The 20,846-nt window shown below is 39.1% G+C and overlaps 1 protein-coding gene across 7 annotated transcripts in view; it reads left to right on the forward strand.

The window, feature by feature from the left end:
* The first annotated feature begins 10 nt into the window (after positions 1 to 10).
* cwf19l1 (CWF19 like cell cycle control factor 1) overlaps positions 11 to 20,846 on the forward strand; it is a 52,116-nt gene continuing 31,280 nt past the window's right edge. For 2 of the 7 annotated variants that reach the window (XR_005944752.1, XR_005944753.1), the window contains exons 1-10: positions 13 to 137; positions 2,525 to 2,609; positions 4,034 to 4,118; positions 6,030 to 6,131; positions 6,297 to 6,511; positions 7,611 to 7,729; positions 9,569 to 9,653; positions 11,887 to 12,027; positions 13,799 to 13,904; positions 20,113 to 20,192. Coding sequence is in view for 5 of the 7 variants with exons in the window: in XM_041202390.1 (XP_041058324.1) it covers positions 112 to 137; positions 2,525 to 2,609; positions 4,034 to 4,118; positions 6,030 to 6,131; positions 6,297 to 6,511; positions 7,611 to 7,729; positions 9,569 to 9,653; positions 11,887 to 12,027; positions 13,799 to 13,904; positions 20,113 to 20,192 (1,044 nt within the window). In the remaining 2 variants the exon portion in view is untranslated. Of the gene's footprint in view, positions 138 to 433; positions 623 to 990; positions 1,010 to 2,524; positions 2,610 to 4,033; positions 4,119 to 6,029; positions 6,132 to 6,296; positions 6,512 to 7,610; positions 7,730 to 9,568; positions 9,654 to 11,886; positions 12,028 to 13,798; positions 13,905 to 20,112; positions 20,193 to 20,846 lie in introns of those variants that run through there. The other 5 variants (XM_041202390.1, XM_041202391.1, XM_041202393.1 and 2 more) reach the window with 5 other exon arrangements.

Below are 20,846 nucleotides of genomic sequence, written 5' to 3' on the forward strand. Positions count from 1 at the left end.
GAGAGGGAAGGTGGAACTTTAACGCTGTAGTTTCCGGGGGGATGTTGCCCAGAATGCCGCGCGGCCGGTGACGGTTGATTTGAATCCGCCGCCAGCGCGAGGCCGGGGAGAATGATGAGCGGGAGAGCGCTCAAGATGTGAGTCCGGGGGAAGAGAGAGGAGAGGAGAGCCGGGTCCGGGGGTGGGGCAGAGGAGAGGGGGGCCGTGTCGGGACCGGGGGTAGAACAGAGAGGGGCTGTATCGGGGGTGGGGCAGAGGAGAGTCTGGGCCGGGTGCGGCCCGGCGTTGGGGGAGACGAGAGGAGAGCCGGGGGCTCTCCCTGCTTGGTGGCCCTGTTTATTACGGAGCAGCCGGTTTGGCTTCTTATCCCCAGGCTGCCCCGCCCGCCTGCCTCACCATAAGGCCTGATTGCTGGGTTTCACAGACCTGATTCCCCAGTCTCCCTGCGGGCCGGGTTAGATTTCCCGTCCCATACTTGACCGGAATACTGGGCCGGGGGGATTGGAGCGGAGACTGTCTTCAGTCGGCTAGGGGGGTTGGTGTTGCCAACTCGGATTGTCCTGGAGTCTGGAATTCAACATTAACCTCAACCATCTGCTGGGAAGATAAAAATATCATAGAGGTCTTTAAAAAATTGTGTTTTTGTTATAATAGAATCCCTTTAACACTTTATAAAATGTTGGGAGATGGGATAAAAGGATTTTTGAATGGATGAGCAGGTGCTGAAGGCTTTCACGGCTGAAATGAACCACTTGCAGTGAGGTACTGACACATGGGAGCTTCAGCCTGAGCAGGGGTTGGAAAGTTGTCAAAGGAAGGCGTCCACATGTCTTACTGGTGCCTCAGAATAACCATCTGATCCATCCATGAAGCTCGTGATTGAAATGAAACTGGAGGCTGCTTTGGCAATGGATATGTTTAAAGTTCCCTTTTGGAAAATATCAATTAGATGAACGGAAGATGGACCTGAAAAAAATTAAGCAATAACTTGGTTAGATATTAGAAAGATGTAAGGAAATTTTCTTGAAGAATTGAAAGGATCTGAATTTTTATTGCACCTTCAATGGATGGGTGGAATTGGCCTTTAATTCAGCCCACAAGAGAAATAGAGGCTTAAGTGTTTAATGAAATGTAGCCTGAAGGATGCTAATGAATGTAGAGGTTCTATGTTGTGGCCATTGTGTGAACTAGTGAAAAAAAAGTGTTATTCTCTTTCCCTTTTTGTAGAAAGCGAGAAGAGAATGAAATAAGTGGCTTCATTAAATTTACTTCACATGTTGCTACTTGACTGTCAAACGGGACAAAATTCAGAAATTTCAGCATATATTCAGTTCTGATATAAGTAGTCATTTAGTAGTATAGAACTTCAGTATTGCTGAAAAAAGAGACATGTCTAAACTTATCAAGTTCTGATAGTTTTTTTTAGAGAAATTAAAGGGCTATTTATCTTGGTTCCACTTCAGCTGAAATTGTGCAGGTTTCTTTATCAAATTAATTTATTATAAAATAAATCAGCAAAGAATATAAGTGTTTCCTATGCAAAGAATATTGCACAGATATTTTTTGTTAATTGCGTGACAAGGCCATATTTTTAAGGTGTAAACTGATGTACAATGGAATTGTTGCAAATACACAATGGTACATTGATTCAGAAAGAGACCATCAGTTCTCCTGGTTTGGTGATCCTTTTAAATAAACTTCAACAGATTATGTGTTGGTACGATGCTAATTCTGGTCTGATTCACAAATATTTTTCTTTTATATGTCTTCTGGCATATCAGCTGGTCTGTTCCAGGGAGAGGCAGAACAGAGGCTAGGTAATTCCATTCAAGAAGAGCTCAGGCTGCTTCAAGATAACGTTTTAGCACATATTTTTGTAGGAGATGTTGAGCAAGAACTGAAGCTGACCCCTGTAACTCAAGATGGTGTGCAGAGCGACCAAAGAGGGAAAGAAAAAAATACTTGCCATTTGACTTGCTTACAAATAAAGATGCTTCCATAACTCTGGACAAGGTTTATTTGCTTTGGTAGTGGATGGAATGTCTTTGAAAGACGGCAGACAGAAACTCTCTCAGGAAGTTAATTTGCTTGAGGTGACTTCAGGATTTGACACCATATATAATCATTCAATTTGTGCAACAATTTTAATAACCAACAGTGATAACTTCAAGTATATAGTGTTACTCTTCCCTTATTGTCTCATAACCTTGGTGTGTAGATGAATCAATAATATTATTTGTTGAAAAGTGTGTTTTAAATAGGATGAGAATACGTGGTTTAAATCTACTAAAAAATTAAGTTTTTTGAGGTAAATGCCCTTTTATTTGGCCTTTTATTCACCCTAACAATTTCTGTACTTTTTTGTTCTTCATCCTTTCAGAGAACTTAAGTGATTTTCAACACAGATTCAATACCTTGAGTGCAATTGACTGAAATGTTACCTATTTTAATCTCATGTAATTATTTTGGATTGTGCTGACTCTATTCAACAAAAATAATGGCGCGTATTTCTTTTACTTTTCAGATTGGCTTGTGGAGATGTTGAAGGGAAACTGAATGCATTGTTTAACAGAGTGCGATCAATTCAAAAGAAAAGTGGAGATTTTGATGTGAGAACATAATTCTTTATAAATGGGCCTTGTCAAGTGACTTTTGTCTGTAAATACTATTTTGCAAATCATTGAAACACCTGAATATATGATAAAAATATGTGCATTGATTTAGATAATATTTTTGTTTTGAAGATAATTGGGATTTGCATTGGTTGAAAAGTGTAGTTTGTAAGGACTAGTGAATCTGTTACATTCTATGAACACACTATGGTGTAATAGTCAATAGCTTTATCTGGAATAGGGTTCCATTTTTATAACTTGTGTTGTAAGTTTACAGGCATTTTTAATGAACCTTTTTTAAATCTTAAAACGTGTTGAAATATATATTTTAGTTGAACCTTGAGTTCCTTCCTCCCTAGGAACTCCCAGGACAATTTATTGAATTGGAAAGCATTGCATGACTTGGGTTCTGGACTCATGATTCAATATAAAAAGTTTTAAAATTTGCAAGGAAAAGAAATCCTTCTGTATCTATAGAATGAAAATATAGTTCCTGTCTCTTTTCATAAGAGTATAAGTGTGCAGATTGCGTACCTTACATTTTGAATCTGAGCTGTATACAAATTTTGCATCAGCTAGTATTTCAATAGTATTTTTGTTGTTTAAGATAACTGAGTCTCATTTTGCTTCTCAAATAATGAGATTTTGTTTTAGAATGGTGATCCCAACCTCTGGAGAGAGAAGAGTTATGGGAGTTGTAAACTACTCCCAGAACTTGTAATAGCAGACCGTGAATTTTGAAATTCAATTACTGTCTTATATTTCTGCAAGGCATTTTATGATTTATTATGTATTGTATTTTTGAATTGTTTAGTGGTTCAAGTAACTTTTTGATACATGTTTTCTTCATTATTACTAGACAATTTGAAGCGCATGAATGATATTGACTGTGACTGTCATCCAATATGGGACTGCTACAATGGTATCTGTAGCATTTTTTTTAAATTGGAAAATGTAGGGAGCATATTGTTGAATGTAAAGCAGCAGTATTGAGAAGATCAGCTGAAGGGAAGCTGAGAACTTTACTGTTTGAACCTAGAGGTGGTACTACAATTTTGAAGCTAATATATAAGTCTTTTTTTTTGGAAATTGACCTGCACTTACATTTTGTGAATGGGAGATTGCCATAGTGGAATCCAACAGTTAGTGCTTCTTCATTGTGTAATTTGCACCAGAAGTTTAATAATTACATGAAATTCACTTCAGCTTTTTGAAGTGATAGTGAGAAGATGACAGTTGCTGCATTTAAAATCTATTAAAAGTAATCCCCTTGACTATTAACAATGTTTTAATTAAGAATGTGACAAAAATTGGAACCCGTTGATTCAAAGTCTCTTGAGTTAGCGACTATTAATCAACATTTGAATGAGGGGGAAAGACCCAGATCTGTAGATTGATATATGATTTCTTTATGTTTATAGTTGCTGTTGTGTGTGGGAAATTTCTTTGGAACCACAGCAGAGGCAGAATCAGAATGGGCAGAATACAAATCTGGAGCCAAGAAAGGTAAATCATTATGAACTAAATTTCTGTAACAATCTTGTAAATACTTAGATGTGGCAAAGAGCCCTCACCACTTACGATAAACATTAGCATCACCATTGAAGTTAATTACAAGTTTTGCACTTGCACACTTAATATCATTTTAAAATGCCAGATATATCTAGTAGACTCAGCTATCAATAAGCTCCTTGTTCCTCATTGAGATACAGCTACATTAATTACTTAATCTCTAATTGCTGATATAAAAGATCAGTTGATTTCAGGCAAACTCGAATCTTCCCAGCATCTGCATCTCCTTAATATGTGAATACCATGGCTACTTGCACTTGACTCTTAGCTAGAAAATAAAAGTAATCACTTTAGGTTTTCCACCTCATATTGCAGGAAAATTGTGTTAACACCAATGTACCTGCTTGAAGTGGTTGATGTACTGTGCAACTTTGGAAGCCTTTACTAACAGAGATGATACATTCTCTATAGATTTATTTTCTTCTTGATGGTGATTTGAAAAATTAGAGAATTTGTGGATTTTCTATAGCAACATTTACTACTTGGAAGAAAAATATCATATGGCCCAAACTAGTATAAATTACCATAAAAGTTGAAAAGTAAATAGAAATATCTTTTGATAATGATTAATCAAAAACATTGGCCAGGATTTTCCGGTCGGTGATTTGGGGGCAGGGCCTGCTCGCCAACGGGAAAATGACATTGGAACGAACACCTGACATCATCCCGGTCCCTTTAAATTTTCAGGAAGGCGGGTGGACAGCGAAATCAGCTGTCCGCCTGCCGACCGGTCAATGGCCAATTAAGGCCATTGATGGGCTAATTAAAATTGTTAAAGACTTTGCCCGTCCAACCTTAAGTCTGGCGGGCAGGCCAGGAGCCCCTGTGGACTCATCCCACTGGTGGGATGAGGTTTCATTTCCGTTTTTAAAAAGTTTCATAAAGCTAATATGTGTTTCTTATTAACATGCCCCATCTCGTGTGACATTGTCACATGAGGAGGCCATGTTAATTTTAATATATTTCTATTTTTGGTGTTTTTTTACCTGTCAGTAATCTCCCTGAGCCAGCACTTGGTCTCAGAGAGCGGTGGGCTCTTTTGCGCGCATGTGCCAGAGAGCGCACTTTGACAGATGGAATCCCTCTGCCCCCACCCCCTGCACAGGAGGTGCATAGCGCTTCCTGTTGGGCAGACCGCTGGGCAGGCCTTAATTGGCCTGCCCACTCAAAATGGCTGTGGGCCCAGTTTTGGTGGCGAGGGTTCGCTGTCCACCCGCCGCCGAGCCGGTGGAGCCCGCATGCCCACCAAGAGCAAAATTCTGCTCATTGTTTGCAACCAAAATGATCAAAAATGCAACCAGCAGTGATTGATTGTACTCCTCCCCCAGTTAATATAATCCAGTGCTTTATTTTGAACAAAGTATATCGAAGATTCAACGTTAATGCATATGTTCAGTATTTTATATTCTTGCTCATTACTGTACCTTCATCTTATAGCTGAAGCAAAAACTAAATGCACTATCAACATTAAAATAAAGGGGGAAGAATAGATCTGTTGAGATGGTGTGGAATATGATAACTTAGAGAGTAAGAAGTTTGAAGAACTAATCAGTGTAAGCGATGCCGCCATATATTTTAAATAAACTGCTACACTCCGATTCAATGTGCACTTCCATGCATCCTTGTCATTTTTGTTAACTAGAATAGTACAGTGCGTTTATGTTATTTTGATAAACTTTTAAAGTTTTTTTGAGTGATAGTTGATCAGTATCATTAGAAGTTACACACAAAATGTAGAAACAATAAAATGAAGTGACTCAGCAGGTTTGAATTTTCTTTCCTGTAAGATTTATCAAAAATGTATCATTTTGGTCATACATTTTGATAGATGTGTGTTTTTTTTAGCTCCCATGCAAACATATGTATTGGGAGCCAACAATCAGGAGACCACAAAATATTTCCCAGATGTAGATGGATGCGAATTGGCAGAAAACATAACTTATTTAGGTATGTATCATACTTTGTAGGTTGGAGTGTCCACATTATGGGTGTGCACTCCTTACATTGTGAAACATTTGTTGATTCAATTACTGATGTTTAACTTTTAAAAAAATTACTTGACCTTACTTTGGTAGGCTTTTTCTTTAATTTTGGTATGTTATAATTCTATAGGTCGTAAAGGTGTTTTTACAGGTGCATCGGGTTTGCAGATTGCTTACTTGAGTGGTACAGAGACCCAGCATGAACCTGCACCTGCTTATTGCTTTACATCAAAAGATGTGACCACACTGCAGAGTTCGCTAATGGCCAGTTCCAAATTTAAGGGTGTGGACATATTGTTGACATCACAATGGCCAAAAGGAGTGTGGCAATATGGAAATAATCTGGTCAGTTCTTTACTTAAATTTTTATTGGGCAGGATCTTCTGTTCAGTGTATGGGGGTAGGCCCCGCACGCCAATGCATAAAATGATGCGCGGTGACATCCAGCATGTGTCCCGACGTCACTGTGCGTCACTCCGATTTTTCGTTCGGCGGGCGCGCACCAGAGTCGGCTGCGCGCCTGCTGAACTGTCAAAGGCCACTAATAAAACAATTAACTAATTTGACAGGACTGCCCATCCAACCTAATGTTGGCGGGCTGGTGTCGAGACCAGGCAGCCTTCGCATTTTTCATGAAACCTCATTCACGGTTGGGATGAGGTTTCATGAAGGATTTATTAAATTAATAAATATTTTTTAAACATTTGATAAACATGTCCCAGCTCATGTGATAGCATCACGAGGGGACATGTGTAAATGATTTTTACCTTTTTTTATTTTGAGGATTGAAATTGAACTTAATCTCCCTGAGGCAGCTCCGTGCCTTGGAGATTTCTGCGCTCTTTCGAGCGCACGCAAGGTTCGACTCTCCCTCCTCCCCCCGCCTGCACAATTGGCCCACCCATGTAAAATGGCAGCGGGTGGCGATCGGCTCCGTGCCTGCTCCCGACCAGCCAACCAATGGGAAGAAAAATCGCCGATGGGGAGAAAATTCTCCCCATTAAACCAATACACAAGCAGCTGAGCAGTTGAAATGAAAGGCCAAATTTGCAATGTGTTTATTATGTTTTTATATTACACTTAACTTCAGTTTATGCACAGGAAAATTGACTATAATTGTAAGATTGCAAGACAGACATGTTGTGCATATGCTTTATATAAATGGAAAAAATGTCTTGACAGCTCTACAAAATTGAGTTTTATATCGGGGGAGTTTTGGCGATTGTTAAAGTTTGAATGGAAAAAAAATCAGACATTAGTTGCTTAGCAGGAGCTTTTTGCTTTTGTTTAAATATCCTTCTAATATTATTTACAAAATGTATGCGTGGACTTAAGTACAGTAAAGTGACTGAATTGAATGCATTAATATGAATTTGCAATTTGTTTTAATGTAGCCTTGATTGAAAATAAATGCAGAGACTAACCAGTTTAATATCTTTGACAGGAAGCTATTGATATAAAGTCATGCGGCTCTATCTCTGTAGCTCATCTTGCATTTGCTCTAAAACCACGATATCACTTTGCTGCATTGGAAGGAGCCAATTATGAAAGGTTGCCTTACAGGTATCATTATGGCCATTTGAACTCTTAACTGGTTATATCGTTACACATAACGTATTTGTTCGTGAAATGCTGTACCTGTAAACTGTAGCTTCATTCATCACAAATTATAGGCTGTTCTTCTGTACTCAGTACTTACGTAACTGAAGGCAGTTTGTTTTTTTTTGTTGCTGGGGGGACTTTCGTGCACATTGAAAATAGTTTAAAGTATTTTAGATGAGGTACAGGCACTGCCAGGGGATGGAGTTTGTAGAAGAGTGAAGTTATTCTGCACTTTTTTTTTACATTGAGTGAGTATGAAGTTATTTCATGGTTCATAATTTTTTTTTGCAAACTGAAGAATAGTTCTAGGTTCTTGCAACATATTCAGAATTAAGTGCAAAACAATGCCAAATGTTGTAATAGCTGTATTTGATTTGTCAACTAAAATTGGGGATGTTACTGAACTGCCATTAGAGACTGGTGGGGGATTAGCGAATGTGAGAGGATAAAGGGAGTGAGCATCATTTTGAGAAATAAAGGGGGTCAAAGGAATTACTGGTACTGATTTAATTCCTAAGGTTGATGCTTTATGGGACTATAGTGCATGTACACTCAGATAGTGATATAAATGCAAGCTGTAATTGAGGTGAGTAAAAATAATAGACATTCAAATCAACCCAGTAGTTAGTGAGGCAGAGCTTCCACTAGGTCTGAAATCAGCTAAGTCAGCATAAAAGATCAAGAAATTTAAAGTGCAAGTTGCATACAGCAGAAATTGAGTTTCTGCAATATTTTATGCTGGTTTAAAAGTCATGACACTGGAAGCCATCCATGTCCCCAGTTTGAATTAATTAGAATGGCAAGATTTTGCCAATTGCATCCTTGGCCTTTCGAGGGGTCTCAAGAGAAAAACTAAATTTTGTTTTTAGGGTGCAAAGGCACTAGTTGGCACTTTTAAAAAAAAAATCAAACTTTAAATATTTAATTTACTAAAACAGACTAATGTACACCAGAGCCATTTATTAGTTTCATTGTGTGGTTTCTCTTAGTTCGTGTAAATGATTTAAAATCAGGTTAGCTGCAGGTGGTAGACTAGATACATTTATTAAAAATGCTTACTTTATGTGATAAACCCTATTCCTGCTATTCTGATAGAGCTGAAGCAGGTTACTAGTCTTAAATACACCAATAAGTATTATTTGATGCAAGGGGAAAAAAGTAAAAATTGTATTGTAAAGTGCAGCTTGGGTGCACTGGTTCATGTTGCATTCCATGATATGTAAATAAGTTCGGGTGGATTTGAACCACACCCTCACGTCACAAAGCTAGTGCAGTTTTGAGTAACAATCCAAGGGTGTTCAAAAGTTTGTCTGATGTGTAAAAAATATGTACTAAAACTGCTAATATTCAATCCTATAAAAGATGACAATTCCCATTATGGTGCACTTTCACATGCTGAAGAAGGCTGCTGATTGCTCAGCTAAATTGACACTTTTCAAGAATGAACTTAGATGGGAAATATTGCCAGGGAATTCAACTATAGAATTGACATAACTTGAGTCTGATCCTGTCTTCACTAAGTACCTTGCTACATGAAGTGCTTTTTCTAGCACAGGCCTCAGGATGTTGATAAGGTACATGAACCCTGGCTGTTTTTTTCCCTTCCGTACTTTATGAAACCAAACTTGATTCATCAGAGTCCTTTAGCTAGTATCGGTTAACTGCAGGCAGCACAGATTGAATCCACAATTGTCCTGGTCTATATGGCTTGGCTTTTACCTATGGAGATCTAAGCATAACAGTTGTGATTAGATTAATATCTGCCGTACAATAAAATGTTATCTTTTTTTGTTTATGTAGAAACCATATGACACTACAGGAAAATGCACAGCATGTCAGCAGGTTCATAGCACTGGCAAATCTCAGCAATTCTAGTAAGAAAAAGGCAAGTAAGCAAAATCCTAAATTACCAGCACGGCTATACTTTAGGAGAACATAATCTAAATTTAAATGTTAATGTAGAATTTCCTAGAGTTCATTTTTTAGTCTGTTTTTCTAAATTTATTGAATCTACATTTGTCATTTAACACTAATAATGCACTTAGGTTGTTGTCTGAAATTCTTCGATGTGCTGTTTTCCATTAAAATAGTGAAGAGGAACTTAAGACATACATAGTGAGAATTTTGTGCTAGTATGTCCAAATGGTTATTTGATCTATAATTAGTGTCTCATTTGGGAGATGGATGTAAAATTACCTTTTATGATTGCTGTACTTTATATTTTTAAAAAAAGCTTAAAAATCCAAACACTGATGGGCCACATGGCCTCCTTCTGTGTTGTTGCCATTCTATTATACTTTGCATGCATCAACCTTGGCTCAGTGGTAACCCTCTTGTCTCTGAGTCATAAGGTCATGGGTTCAGACATTTCGAGAGACCTGGGGCTGCATTTTACGTCCTGAGGGCAGGCACGCACCCAACCCAATTTGGACGTAAAATCGCATGTGAAAATGCCAGGTGAGTGTCCCGATGTCATCGCGCACTCGCATGATATTTTGCTTGGCAGGCGTGCGCAAAAGTCAGAAGCGTGACCGCTGATAATTAAGAGGGCAATTAAGCCCGTTAACGGCACATTTGACTCTGATTTTTTGTTGCAAGTCCAACCTTATGGTTGGCAGATGGGCAAATTGGCCAGACGGCTTTTGCGTTTTTCATCAAACCTCATCCAAGGGTGGGATGAAATTTCCGTGATTAAGTAAAATAAAAATAAATATCTGGACAGTATTTTTATCAGCTATCAGATGATTGATTGTGATGCATAGGCTCTCTTTTTCAACTTTTAAAATCTTTATTTTAGCTTTTTCAGGTCTCCAGCCCCCTGAGGCAGCTGTATGCTTTCAGGGAGCTTTCTTGCAGCGCTCACCTTGCCCGCGGAAACATCACGATCCACCCTCTTTCCGCTCCCCCCACCCGGTAGTGCTGAGCTATTCAGTGCATGTTTCACGCTGGCTGGCTGTTAATTGACCAGCCAGCGTGAAATTGCAGTTGGGGGCAATCGTGGTCAGAGTCCCGTTTCCCGACTGCTCCTGGGCCCACTGATTGGGCGTATCCGCCAAAGGTAAATTCAGGCCCTAAAAACACAATCTGGGCTGAGAGTGCTGCTTTGTCTGAGGTGCTGTCATTTGAATCAGTGCAAAAACTAACCTACGGAACTTTTGGAGAAGCCAGTGAAATTCCTGGTATTCTGTCCAATGTCTATCCGTTAATCAATACCTCAAAAACAAATCATATAGCCATTGCTGTTTTTGAGTTTTTGTTATGCAAAAACTAGATGTTGTATTTGCCCAAATTGTAGCAATGACCACACTTCAAAAGTACTTCATTGGCTGTAACATGCTTTTGGGTATTCCGAGGGAATGAAAGCTGCTATAAAAATGCAAGTTCTTCTACCTTTATTATAGACAGTTTTCTGTTATGTCCACAGGCATCTGGTCTAGAATTCTTTCTTGCATGACTTAAATTTTGAAGTGTATCAATTAATTTAAACAAGGAAGTTGTTCTTTCCAGAAAGCTTGTAAAACGACAGTAAATTCAATGTAGTAATTTCTTCTAAATAGATGAAAGAAAAATTATTTTTTTACGAAAGCATGTTTAAAAACTAAATTTTATGTAATCTCAATTGTTTCTAAAGCTAGTAATTATTCTAAAAATTTCTCAAGAAAAATGAGTTTACTTTTTATTGCTTTACCACCAATCCCCATCATATTTGTAAGCTCTTTCTCCAGCATTTGACACCCTATTTTGATATAAGGTGATGCTTAGTAAGCATGTTCCAGGCATCATCTGTTTTAATCACCTGCTGGGTTGCCACTCCCTCTTTCAACCTCTTAAAGTGTTGATGAATGTTTGCTATCATCTCACTAGCCTCTGGCACAGTTTATTAGTACAGCAATATATCTTCACTAGATCTATTTGAATTTTGTTAATTTTCTTCTTTTATGATTTGTTTATAGCTGTTTCGCTTAAAAGTAATTGCTAATGAGAAACCATTGTACTGAAAAAAATTATCCCAATTTGAATAACTTTGTGATGAGGTTTTTTTTATCTGTTTGATCTTTGGGCTATACATACCAGAATTTATATTTACGTTATTTTTCTGATTGACTTTGTTTTGATAGTACTTGTATGCATTTAACATTATGCCGCTAAGTTCTATGGATCCAGTTGAACTAGTGAAACAGCCTATGGATGTCACAGAAAGTCCATATAGGAAAATGACCAAGGAATTTCAAAAAACAAAACTAGGGGAAACTGCAACGGTAAGCATATGTAGGAAACCCTTTCTTGTGGTTTTAGTTTTAAATTAAAAGTTTCAACTAACTATTCCCTTTTAAATTTTTTTTACAAGCTATTTTCCTCTCAACAGAGCCCAAAACACATTCTATATGTAATTGTCTAAGGTCCTGATATCAACTTTGGGCATTGTAATGTGGCATTGCACTTTTTCACTTCCTTTTATTTATATATTTGACACAGAATTCTCCTCTTCCTTCCACTTGCTGCCCCCACCCCCAAATCTATGATGTTTGCTTATATTTCATTATGTCTTGAGACTGCACAAGCTTAGTGACTTCTGTGAATTTTGAAATAAAATTACTTTTTCAACTTTATCTAATGTGGGCTGATTAAGTGTGTCACCATGAGGTTCCATTACTTGTTCCTGTTAGATCTTGGATATCATTATCCACTGGCTTTTATTTGTTATAATTGTTTTCTGTCAACTGATATATTTCTGTATAGCAACCTTATTCAAAACTATTGTAATTCAACATCATATATCAAAAGCACTTGTGAAATACTTTATTGGGTTTCATAAAATATACAGGATGGAGGACGTTTGTGCAATATGACCACCTTTCTAAGCATGATTTGAAATCTAGTCAAATAGGTATGTTGAGAGCATTATAACTGCCACACTTCTTCAATAATTGTGTAAAAATATTTGAGCAAGTTGCATGTAAAATTTAATGCATCTTTTTGATACTTAAGCAGTTTTTCAGAAAGCCAATTTGAAATGGAGCCAAGTTAATATATTATGTTGCAAAAACATTCTGTAATTTATCATGCAAGTTAATCAGTGCTGTTTTACGGTTCTTATGTGAAGCTTTAACATGCACTGTTACTTGTAATAGAAAGGAAATTTGTAGTTATTGTGGCAACGAGAATGCAACGGATGCAATATATTTGGACTTTCAAAAAGTGATGAAGTGCCAACAAAAGACACCTTGTAAAGATCCAGGCCGATCACATTAATGGGTAAAGTGGTGGTATGTGTAAAGGATGACTAAGATAGAAGGACAGTAAGAGTAAATTAATGCCTTTCAGATTGTGTAGATAATGGTGCCCCTGGGATGTGTTAGGATGAGAGCTGATAATTGTGATGAGGAACTTGCAAAAATGGACTCTATTCTCTGGAGCATAGAAAGTGTGTGAAATATGCAGAATTTGTAAAGGTTTAAGGGGATAAACAGTGACGGATTATTCCCACTATTTTCTTCATTGTTAAGAAGCTAAAGAAAATTATTGTAGAATATGGAATACCTCGCTACTGTTTTCTGAAGCTAAGTAAATCATTGTTTGAAGAAGAAGAACCTTAAAGGTGCAATGGGGGGGGGGGGGAAGCAAGTTAAGGGATTGGTTAGTAGCTCCAGTGTGGAACTAGCACCGGCACAGCACATGGGCCAAATTGGGCCACTGAAATGTCTGTGATTATATGAATTTGCAGCTCACCATAAATTGATTGCAAATGTTAAATGCTACTTTTGAATTCTAAGAGTAATTTTACTGACATCTCAGTAACATCTTGCAATTTTTGATATCGATGACCCTTGGGCATCATGCTAGATGACTATTGGTATCTTCACTGTGACATATAATTACCTTACAGGGGACCTACTTGTGCGGGAACTTGCAGGTTTCTGTGTAGTATAATGTTATTGGTTCTGTTCTATAAATCTTCCCTTCACTGGTGTTTTGTTTTTAAATTTATAATTTACTATTTGTTGCTCCAATAGCTGTTTTAATTTACAGGAAGAGTCTCAGTTCTTCTTTGACTTGAGCAAACGAGAAGGAAAGAAAAGATCCTCCGAAGGAGGAAGACCTTCACCTCATCAATCAAAACAGCCCCGAAAGCCACGTAAGTGTCTGAAAACTTTGGTTTGTGAGGAAGAGTTCAGTTTTTTTTTCCTGATTTGCAATTGGAAAGTAGCAACACAATAAAAAGTTCTACAGGAAATCCTTTCAAGATTTAAAAATGGGACTCGCGATTTTCTTCTTTTAATATTCTTATGTCTAATGCACTAACCTGGTATTTCTCTGACATGAGAGAGGTCAATTTTCTATTTCTTAACCTGCTTGTGCAAAGTTAACAGTATTAAAACAGTTTTAAGCAAACGATTTGAGGTTGTGATCAACATATTTCTCAGCAGTGTACTGCTTCATCCTAAGCCATTTTTACCCTCTTTTTTGGCTCGCCCTACCCATTCTTAGTTGTATTTAGGTTTCTCCCTATTCTTTTAATGGAGCAATTTTGCTAGCTGAGCTTTCACTCTGCTCAGTGGGGGAAAAAAACTGAGCATGGAGTGCCTAACTACACTATGTAAATATCAATACCCATAACTAAATCATAGAAGCATCAAATGCTCAAAGAATAACTAGGCCAGATAACTTGCAACGTTGGCAGCTTAGTCCAAGGTCCAGGTTGCTCATTCACCAATTAAGTAAGACGGGACAGAAATATTTTTTAAGTCCAGTTGTGGAGTATGATGTCTGAAATGCAGTTGGTATTAAGCAGTTTAATGGTATACAAATCAATTAATTCTTTTGAACCCGCTAGAGCTCTTGTCTGTCATTGTTGCTTAGTGAAAAGTAAGCTGTTGACAGTTTAGAAGTTCTGGTAATTCTGTCTGTCTTTTATCATTCTCCAAATATGAACGTTATCGCAGCCTGTACAGAAATTGCTTTCTCCCATTTTTGGATATCTAATTAAATATATACCATAGCACATACGTTAGTTTCATGTTAAATGCTGAAATTCTCTTACAAAAGGAAGGAATATTACATTTTAATTGGAAGTTGTTTACAAAATTACTTGTAGTTTTGTATTTTCCTTTGAACATCTTGGATATTTTGTCAAGGAACTAACATGCTCTTCTCAATCTTTACACAGTACAAACAAAATGCCAGAAGAAAATGTGTGAACAAAGTGTTAATTGAAGCCACACTTGTGTGGCTACAAATGGCTTAATATCTTGTCTACATGGCAAAGCCCTCATAAACTGTTAACTTAACCCTAAAATATTTTGGTTGGATTTGAGAAATGTGCAACATCACCTTTGTATCAAAAGGGGTCAAAATGTAGAGTTTCTAATTAATATTCTAAAGAGATGTTTTGTTATCCTTGAAAACATATGTTTTACACTTATTTGTGTGAGAGGAGGACTCTGGAACAGGCAGATAGCAGCACCTACAGGAGAGCGTGAGAGGAGGACTCTGGGACAGGCAGTCAGCAGCATCTAGAGGATCTAGCCTATCTAGAGGATAAAGCCTATAAAGTCTATACTCAAGTAGGAGTAAGGGTAAAATAAAAGCAAGCGTCCATATTCTATTTAGTTAGGATATGTGTGGGAAGCTCAGTCCCATTATTTGCACATCCTGCGCTATGTGGGAAAACCTAGACTCTCCTGGCGGCCTGGATGACCATGTGTGCAGGAGGTGCCTCCGACTGGAGCAACTTGAGCTCTGGGTTTTGGAGCTTGAGTGGCAGCTGGGGGCACTACGATGCATTAATGAGGCTGAGAGGTTTGTGAATATTACGTTTTCAGGATGTGGTTACACCGCAGCTTAAGGAAATGCAAGCAGAGAGGGAATGGATAGTCATCCATTCCAGACAGAAGAAGGGGGACCAGGCAGGTAGTGAGGGAACCCCCGAATGCATCTTGCTCGCAAAACCGTTTTTCGGCCTTGGAAAACAGTGAGAGCAATGTTTCCTCTGTGGAAGCCAACCAGAGTTAAGGCCCTGGTCCAGCTGCTCAGAGGGGAGGAAGATGTGTGCAAGGTCAATAGAAGTAGGGGATTCGTTCGTAAGGGGAGTAGACAGACGCTTCTGCAGCCATGGACATGACTCCAGGATGGCATGTTGCCTCCCTGGTGCCAGGATCAAGGATGTCACGGAACGGCTGCAGGGCATTCTGAAGGGGGTGGGTGAACAGCCAGAGGTCGTGGTCCATAATGGGATCATTGACATAGGAAGAAAGAGAAATGAGGTCCTGTAAACAGACTTTAGGGAGTTAGGTAGGAAATTGAAAAGCAGGACTTCAAAGGTAGTAATCTCCAGATTTCTCCTGGTGCCACACAGTAGTGAGCATAGGAACAGAAGGATAGAGCAGATGATTGTGTGGCTGAAGAGATGGTGCAGGAGAGAAGGCTTTAGATTCCTGGGGCATTGGGACCGTTTCTGGGGTAGGTGGGACCTGTACAAGTTGGACGGGTTACATCTGAACGGGAACAGGACCAACATCCTTGTGGGGAGGTTTGCTAATGCTGTTGGGGTGAATTTAAACTAAATTGGCAGGGGGATGGGATCCTGAAAAGTAGTTCAGAGGGTAAAAAGCTGAGATGGAATTAGAAATTAAAATGCTAGTAAGTGAGTCTGGAGGAAATATAGACTAGGTAAGAAAGAAGTGAGTTTAGCAAGGCTAAATGGAATATATTTTAACGCAAGGAGCCAGAGGAATAAGACAGACGAGCTGAGGACACAGATAGGCAAGTGGGAGTATGATATCACAGCTACAACCCAGACTTGGCCAAAAGAAAGGCAGGACTGGCAGCTCAACATTCCTGGTTACAGGGTATTCGGATGAGATAGAGAGGGGGATATAAAAGGAGGGTAGTTGCAATATTGATCAAGGAATAAATTAAAGCAGTGAGGAGGGATGATATCTTGGAGGGTCATCAAATGAGGCCACATGGGTAGAAGTAAAAAACACAAAAGGGGCAAACATGCTGTTGGGTGTGTATTATAGGCCCCCAAGAGTCAGGGAGAGATAGAGGATCAAATATGTAATCAAATTTCAAAGAAATGTAAGAATAATAAGGCAGTAAGAATAATAAGGCAGTATTATTAGGGGATTTTAACTACCCAAATATTAACTGGGATAGTTTTAGTGCGCAAGGTAGGGAGGAAGCAAAATTCTTAAGTTGCATCCAGGAGAACTTTTTTAGCCAGTACGGAGAAAGCCCAACAAGAGAGAGGGCAGTTCTGTACCTAATATTCGGAATTAAACCCAGGCAGGTGGAAGTTGTATCAATAGGGGAGCATTTTGGAGATAGTGGCCATAACTCAGTTAGTTATGGAAAGGATAAAGTTGGGCCGGGAATAAAAGTTCTAAACTGGAGAAAGGTTAATTTTACTAAGATGAGATACAATTTGGCCCGAGTGGTACATGCAGATAAAACTGTATCAGAGCAGTGGGAGGCATTCAAGGAGGAAATAGCAAGACTACAGGGCAAATATGTTCCCATAAAGACAATGTGTCTGTGTGTGTGTGTGTCTGTGTGTACACACGTGTACTTTGCGTCGGTCTTCACAAGGGAAGAGCACGACACAGATATAGACATCTATATTAGTGAAATATTGGAGGACATTAACATAGAGAGAGAGGAGGTACTATCAGGTTTAGCGGCCTTAAAAATGTATAAATCCATAGGATGAGATGTGTCCTAGGCTGTTGAGGGAGGCAAGGAAAGAGATATCAGGGGCCCTGGCAGTAATTTTTCAAATCCTCTCTGGCCACAGATAAGGTGCCAGAGGATTGCAGAACTGCTAATGTTGTCCCATTATTAAAAAAGTGAGGAAGGGATAGACCAGGAAATTACAGGCCAGTCACCCTGACCCCTGGTTACTAGGTTACTAGAAAGAATTCTAAGGGACAGAATATATCTGCACTAGGAGAGACACAGATTAATCAGGGATAGCCAGCATGGATTTGTTAAGGGAAGGTCATGTTTCACAAATTTGATTGAATTTTTTGAGGGGGTAACCAGGAGTGTTGATGAGGGTAATGCATTTGATGTGGTCAACATGGATTTAAGCAAGGCTTTTGATAAGGTCCCTCATGGCAGACTGGTCAAGAAAGTAAGAGCCCTTGGGATCCAAGGCAAAATGGCATGTTGGATCCAAAATTAGCAGAGAGTGATGGTAAAGGGATGTTTCTGTGACTGGAAGTCTGTTTCCAGTGAGGTTCTGCAGGGCTCGGTGCTGGGGCTCTTGCTGTTTGTGGTGTACATAAATGATTTGGACTTAAATGTAGGGAGTATGATCAAGAAGTTCACGGATGACATGAATATTTGTAGGAGAATAGCCATAAACTGCAGGAGGATATCAATGGACTGGTCAGGTGGGCAGAGCAGTGGCAAATGGAATTCAACCCGGAAAATTGTGAGATAATGCATTTGGGGAGGGCTAACAAGGCAAGGAGTTACACTATGATGGTAGGACCTTGGAAAGTACTGAAGAACTGAGGGACCACAGATCCCTGAAGGTAGCAGGGCAGGTAGATAAGGTGGTTAAGGAGGCATATGGGATGCTTGCCTTTATTAGCCGAGGCATAGAATACAAGAGCAGGGAGGTTTTGCTGGAACTGTATAAAAAGCTGGTTAGGCCACAACTGGAATACTGTGTGCATTTCTGGTCACTACATTATAGGAAGGATGTGATTGCACTGGATAGGGTGCAGAGGAGATTTACCAGGATGCTGCCTGGGCTGGAGGGTCTGAGCTATGAAGAAAGATTGTATAGGCTGGGGTTGTTTTCCTTGGAGCAGTGAAGGTTGAGACGGGACCTGATAGAGATGTATAAGATTATGAGGGGCATAGATAGGACGGATAGGAAGGCACTTTTTCCATTAGTAGAGGGGTCAATAACCTGGGGGCATAGACTTAAGATAAGAGGTAGAAGGCTAAGAGGGGAGTTGAGGAGAAATATTTTCACCCAGAGGGTGAGTCTGGAACTCACTGCCTGAAAGGGTGGTTGAGCCAGAAACTCTTGTAATATTTAAGAAGTATTTAGATGTTCACTTGTGTTGCCATAACCTCCTGGGCTATGGGCCAAGCACTGGAAAATGGGATTAGTGTAATCAGATCTTTGTTGACTGGCGTGGATATGATGGGCCAAATGGCCTCCTTTTGTACTGTAAATGTCTGAGTCCATGAGACTTGTTTCTCTTAAAGCTCCTTTGTTACTATCATGTATGATTTGAACAGTTGATTTGAGGCCCTCCGAGAAGACATTTGCTTGGTTTCCTTTCCTCTGCAACGCACCCTCACCCTCTCCCTGTTAAATGGTGAATGTTGGGCTATGAAACCGCATTGCCTTCACAATATTGCAGCAGGAGACATATACCTAAAATGCTTCTATTCAGTAAAGTAATTAAGAGATTACTTGAGACATAGCAACTAAATATAAATTACTTTTTAAATGTTGGGGATTTTCAGAATATACTTTGTAATCGGGTATGTAGTGATTGCACAATATATACATTCAATCTCTATCCTTTGTGAGTAAGGATCCTGAAGCCATAGCTCTAATTGGCCACATGTTCATTTTAAGACTTTTGCAGATATATTCTGTTCCCTTCATTTGCTTCTCTCAGTTCCCTCTGATTGTCACCCATTTCTCAAAATGAATGGTCATCCTGAGGTACAATTGCATTAGCAGCCCTATTTTATCTCACTAATTAGGCATCTTTGCTTGAAGCATAGTGCTGGTAAGCTGATACTTATGCAGAATGAAAGGAGGATTTCAAAACCAATCCTACTTTTGTCCTGTGTCCAGAATTAAGCAATGGATTGTGCAGGGAGTGTATCTGCTTTTCCCATGATCCCTGCCTCTGGGCCCAGCTAGTGATAAACATAGCAATGATATTCTGCAGGTAAGCAGCAAAGGGAAGCTCAATGTGTACATGAAGGTGTATATACATGTTAAGGTCCCATAAACTCCTAAAATGTCCTCTGTCGCATGTTCGCTCGCACTCATGCCCACAGTGAATTTACTCCATAGAGTTATTGCTCATTTCATCAATTAAGGTGCCCCTCATTTTCAATTTATTTCAAAGTTTGAAAGAAAACGCATTTGGGTTGGAGAAGGAAGAATATTAAAAGAAAACACAGATGGTGTTGCAGCTTATTATGCAATTCATAAAACATTTATTGATTGCTTCTGTAGTTTTAAGATGTCATTCATAATGATTTTCCCTCCCGAAAGTTATTGTTGTAGTTAACATTTTAGATATATTCTCGGTGTAAAGTTAAATACACAGCTAACATTTTATATTTTTCTTTTGTAGCTCAGCCCACAGGTCCTTGCTGGTTTTGCCTTGCTAGTCCTGAAGTTGAAAAGCACTTGGTTATCAGTATTGGTACGCATGTAAGTACTATACATCCACTTCAGCAATCTTTCTTGAAAGTATCATCCACAGTAAACCTTTGGGCTTGGTTACCATTAAAACACAAAAGCATTCGAAACATTGGCTTTAATTATTTAAGAATCCTCTATACTATATTTACCTGCAGTGTTGCTGCCATTGATCTATGTAGCAATAGTTTCAGGTAAAATTAACTGACACTGCTGCATCTTGATTTGCCATGACCATCCTCTCTGGTGAGGCCAAAGGCAGTTGCACTAACCATTAAAAACTGATGATTGTACAATGTTCAGTGTCATTTGCATATTCTTGGAACCTGAAGCAGTTCATGCCAATATTCAGTAAAACATGGACAACGTTCAGGCTTGGGCTGATAAATAGCAAATCATATTTGCATCACACAAGTGTCGGGCAATTTCAGTCTCCAACAAGAGAAGATAACCATCTCCCATGACATCCAATGGAATTACCATCGCTGATTCCCCCATAATCAACTTCCTGGGGGTTACCGTTGACCTGAAACTGAACTGGACTAGTCATATAAATACTGTGGCTACATGAGCAGGTAAGATGCTGGGAATTATGAGTTGAGTAACTTGACTCCCCAAAGCCTGTCCCCCACCCATAAGACACAAGTCAGGAGTGTGATGGAATAC

The sequence above is a fragment of the Carcharodon carcharias genome, chromosome 13 (genome assembly GCF_017639515.1).
Source record: "Carcharodon carcharias isolate sCarCar2 chromosome 13, sCarCar2.pri, whole genome shotgun sequence".
NCBI classification, from domain to species: domain Eukaryota; kingdom Metazoa; phylum Chordata; class Chondrichthyes; order Lamniformes; family Lamnidae; genus Carcharodon; species Carcharodon carcharias.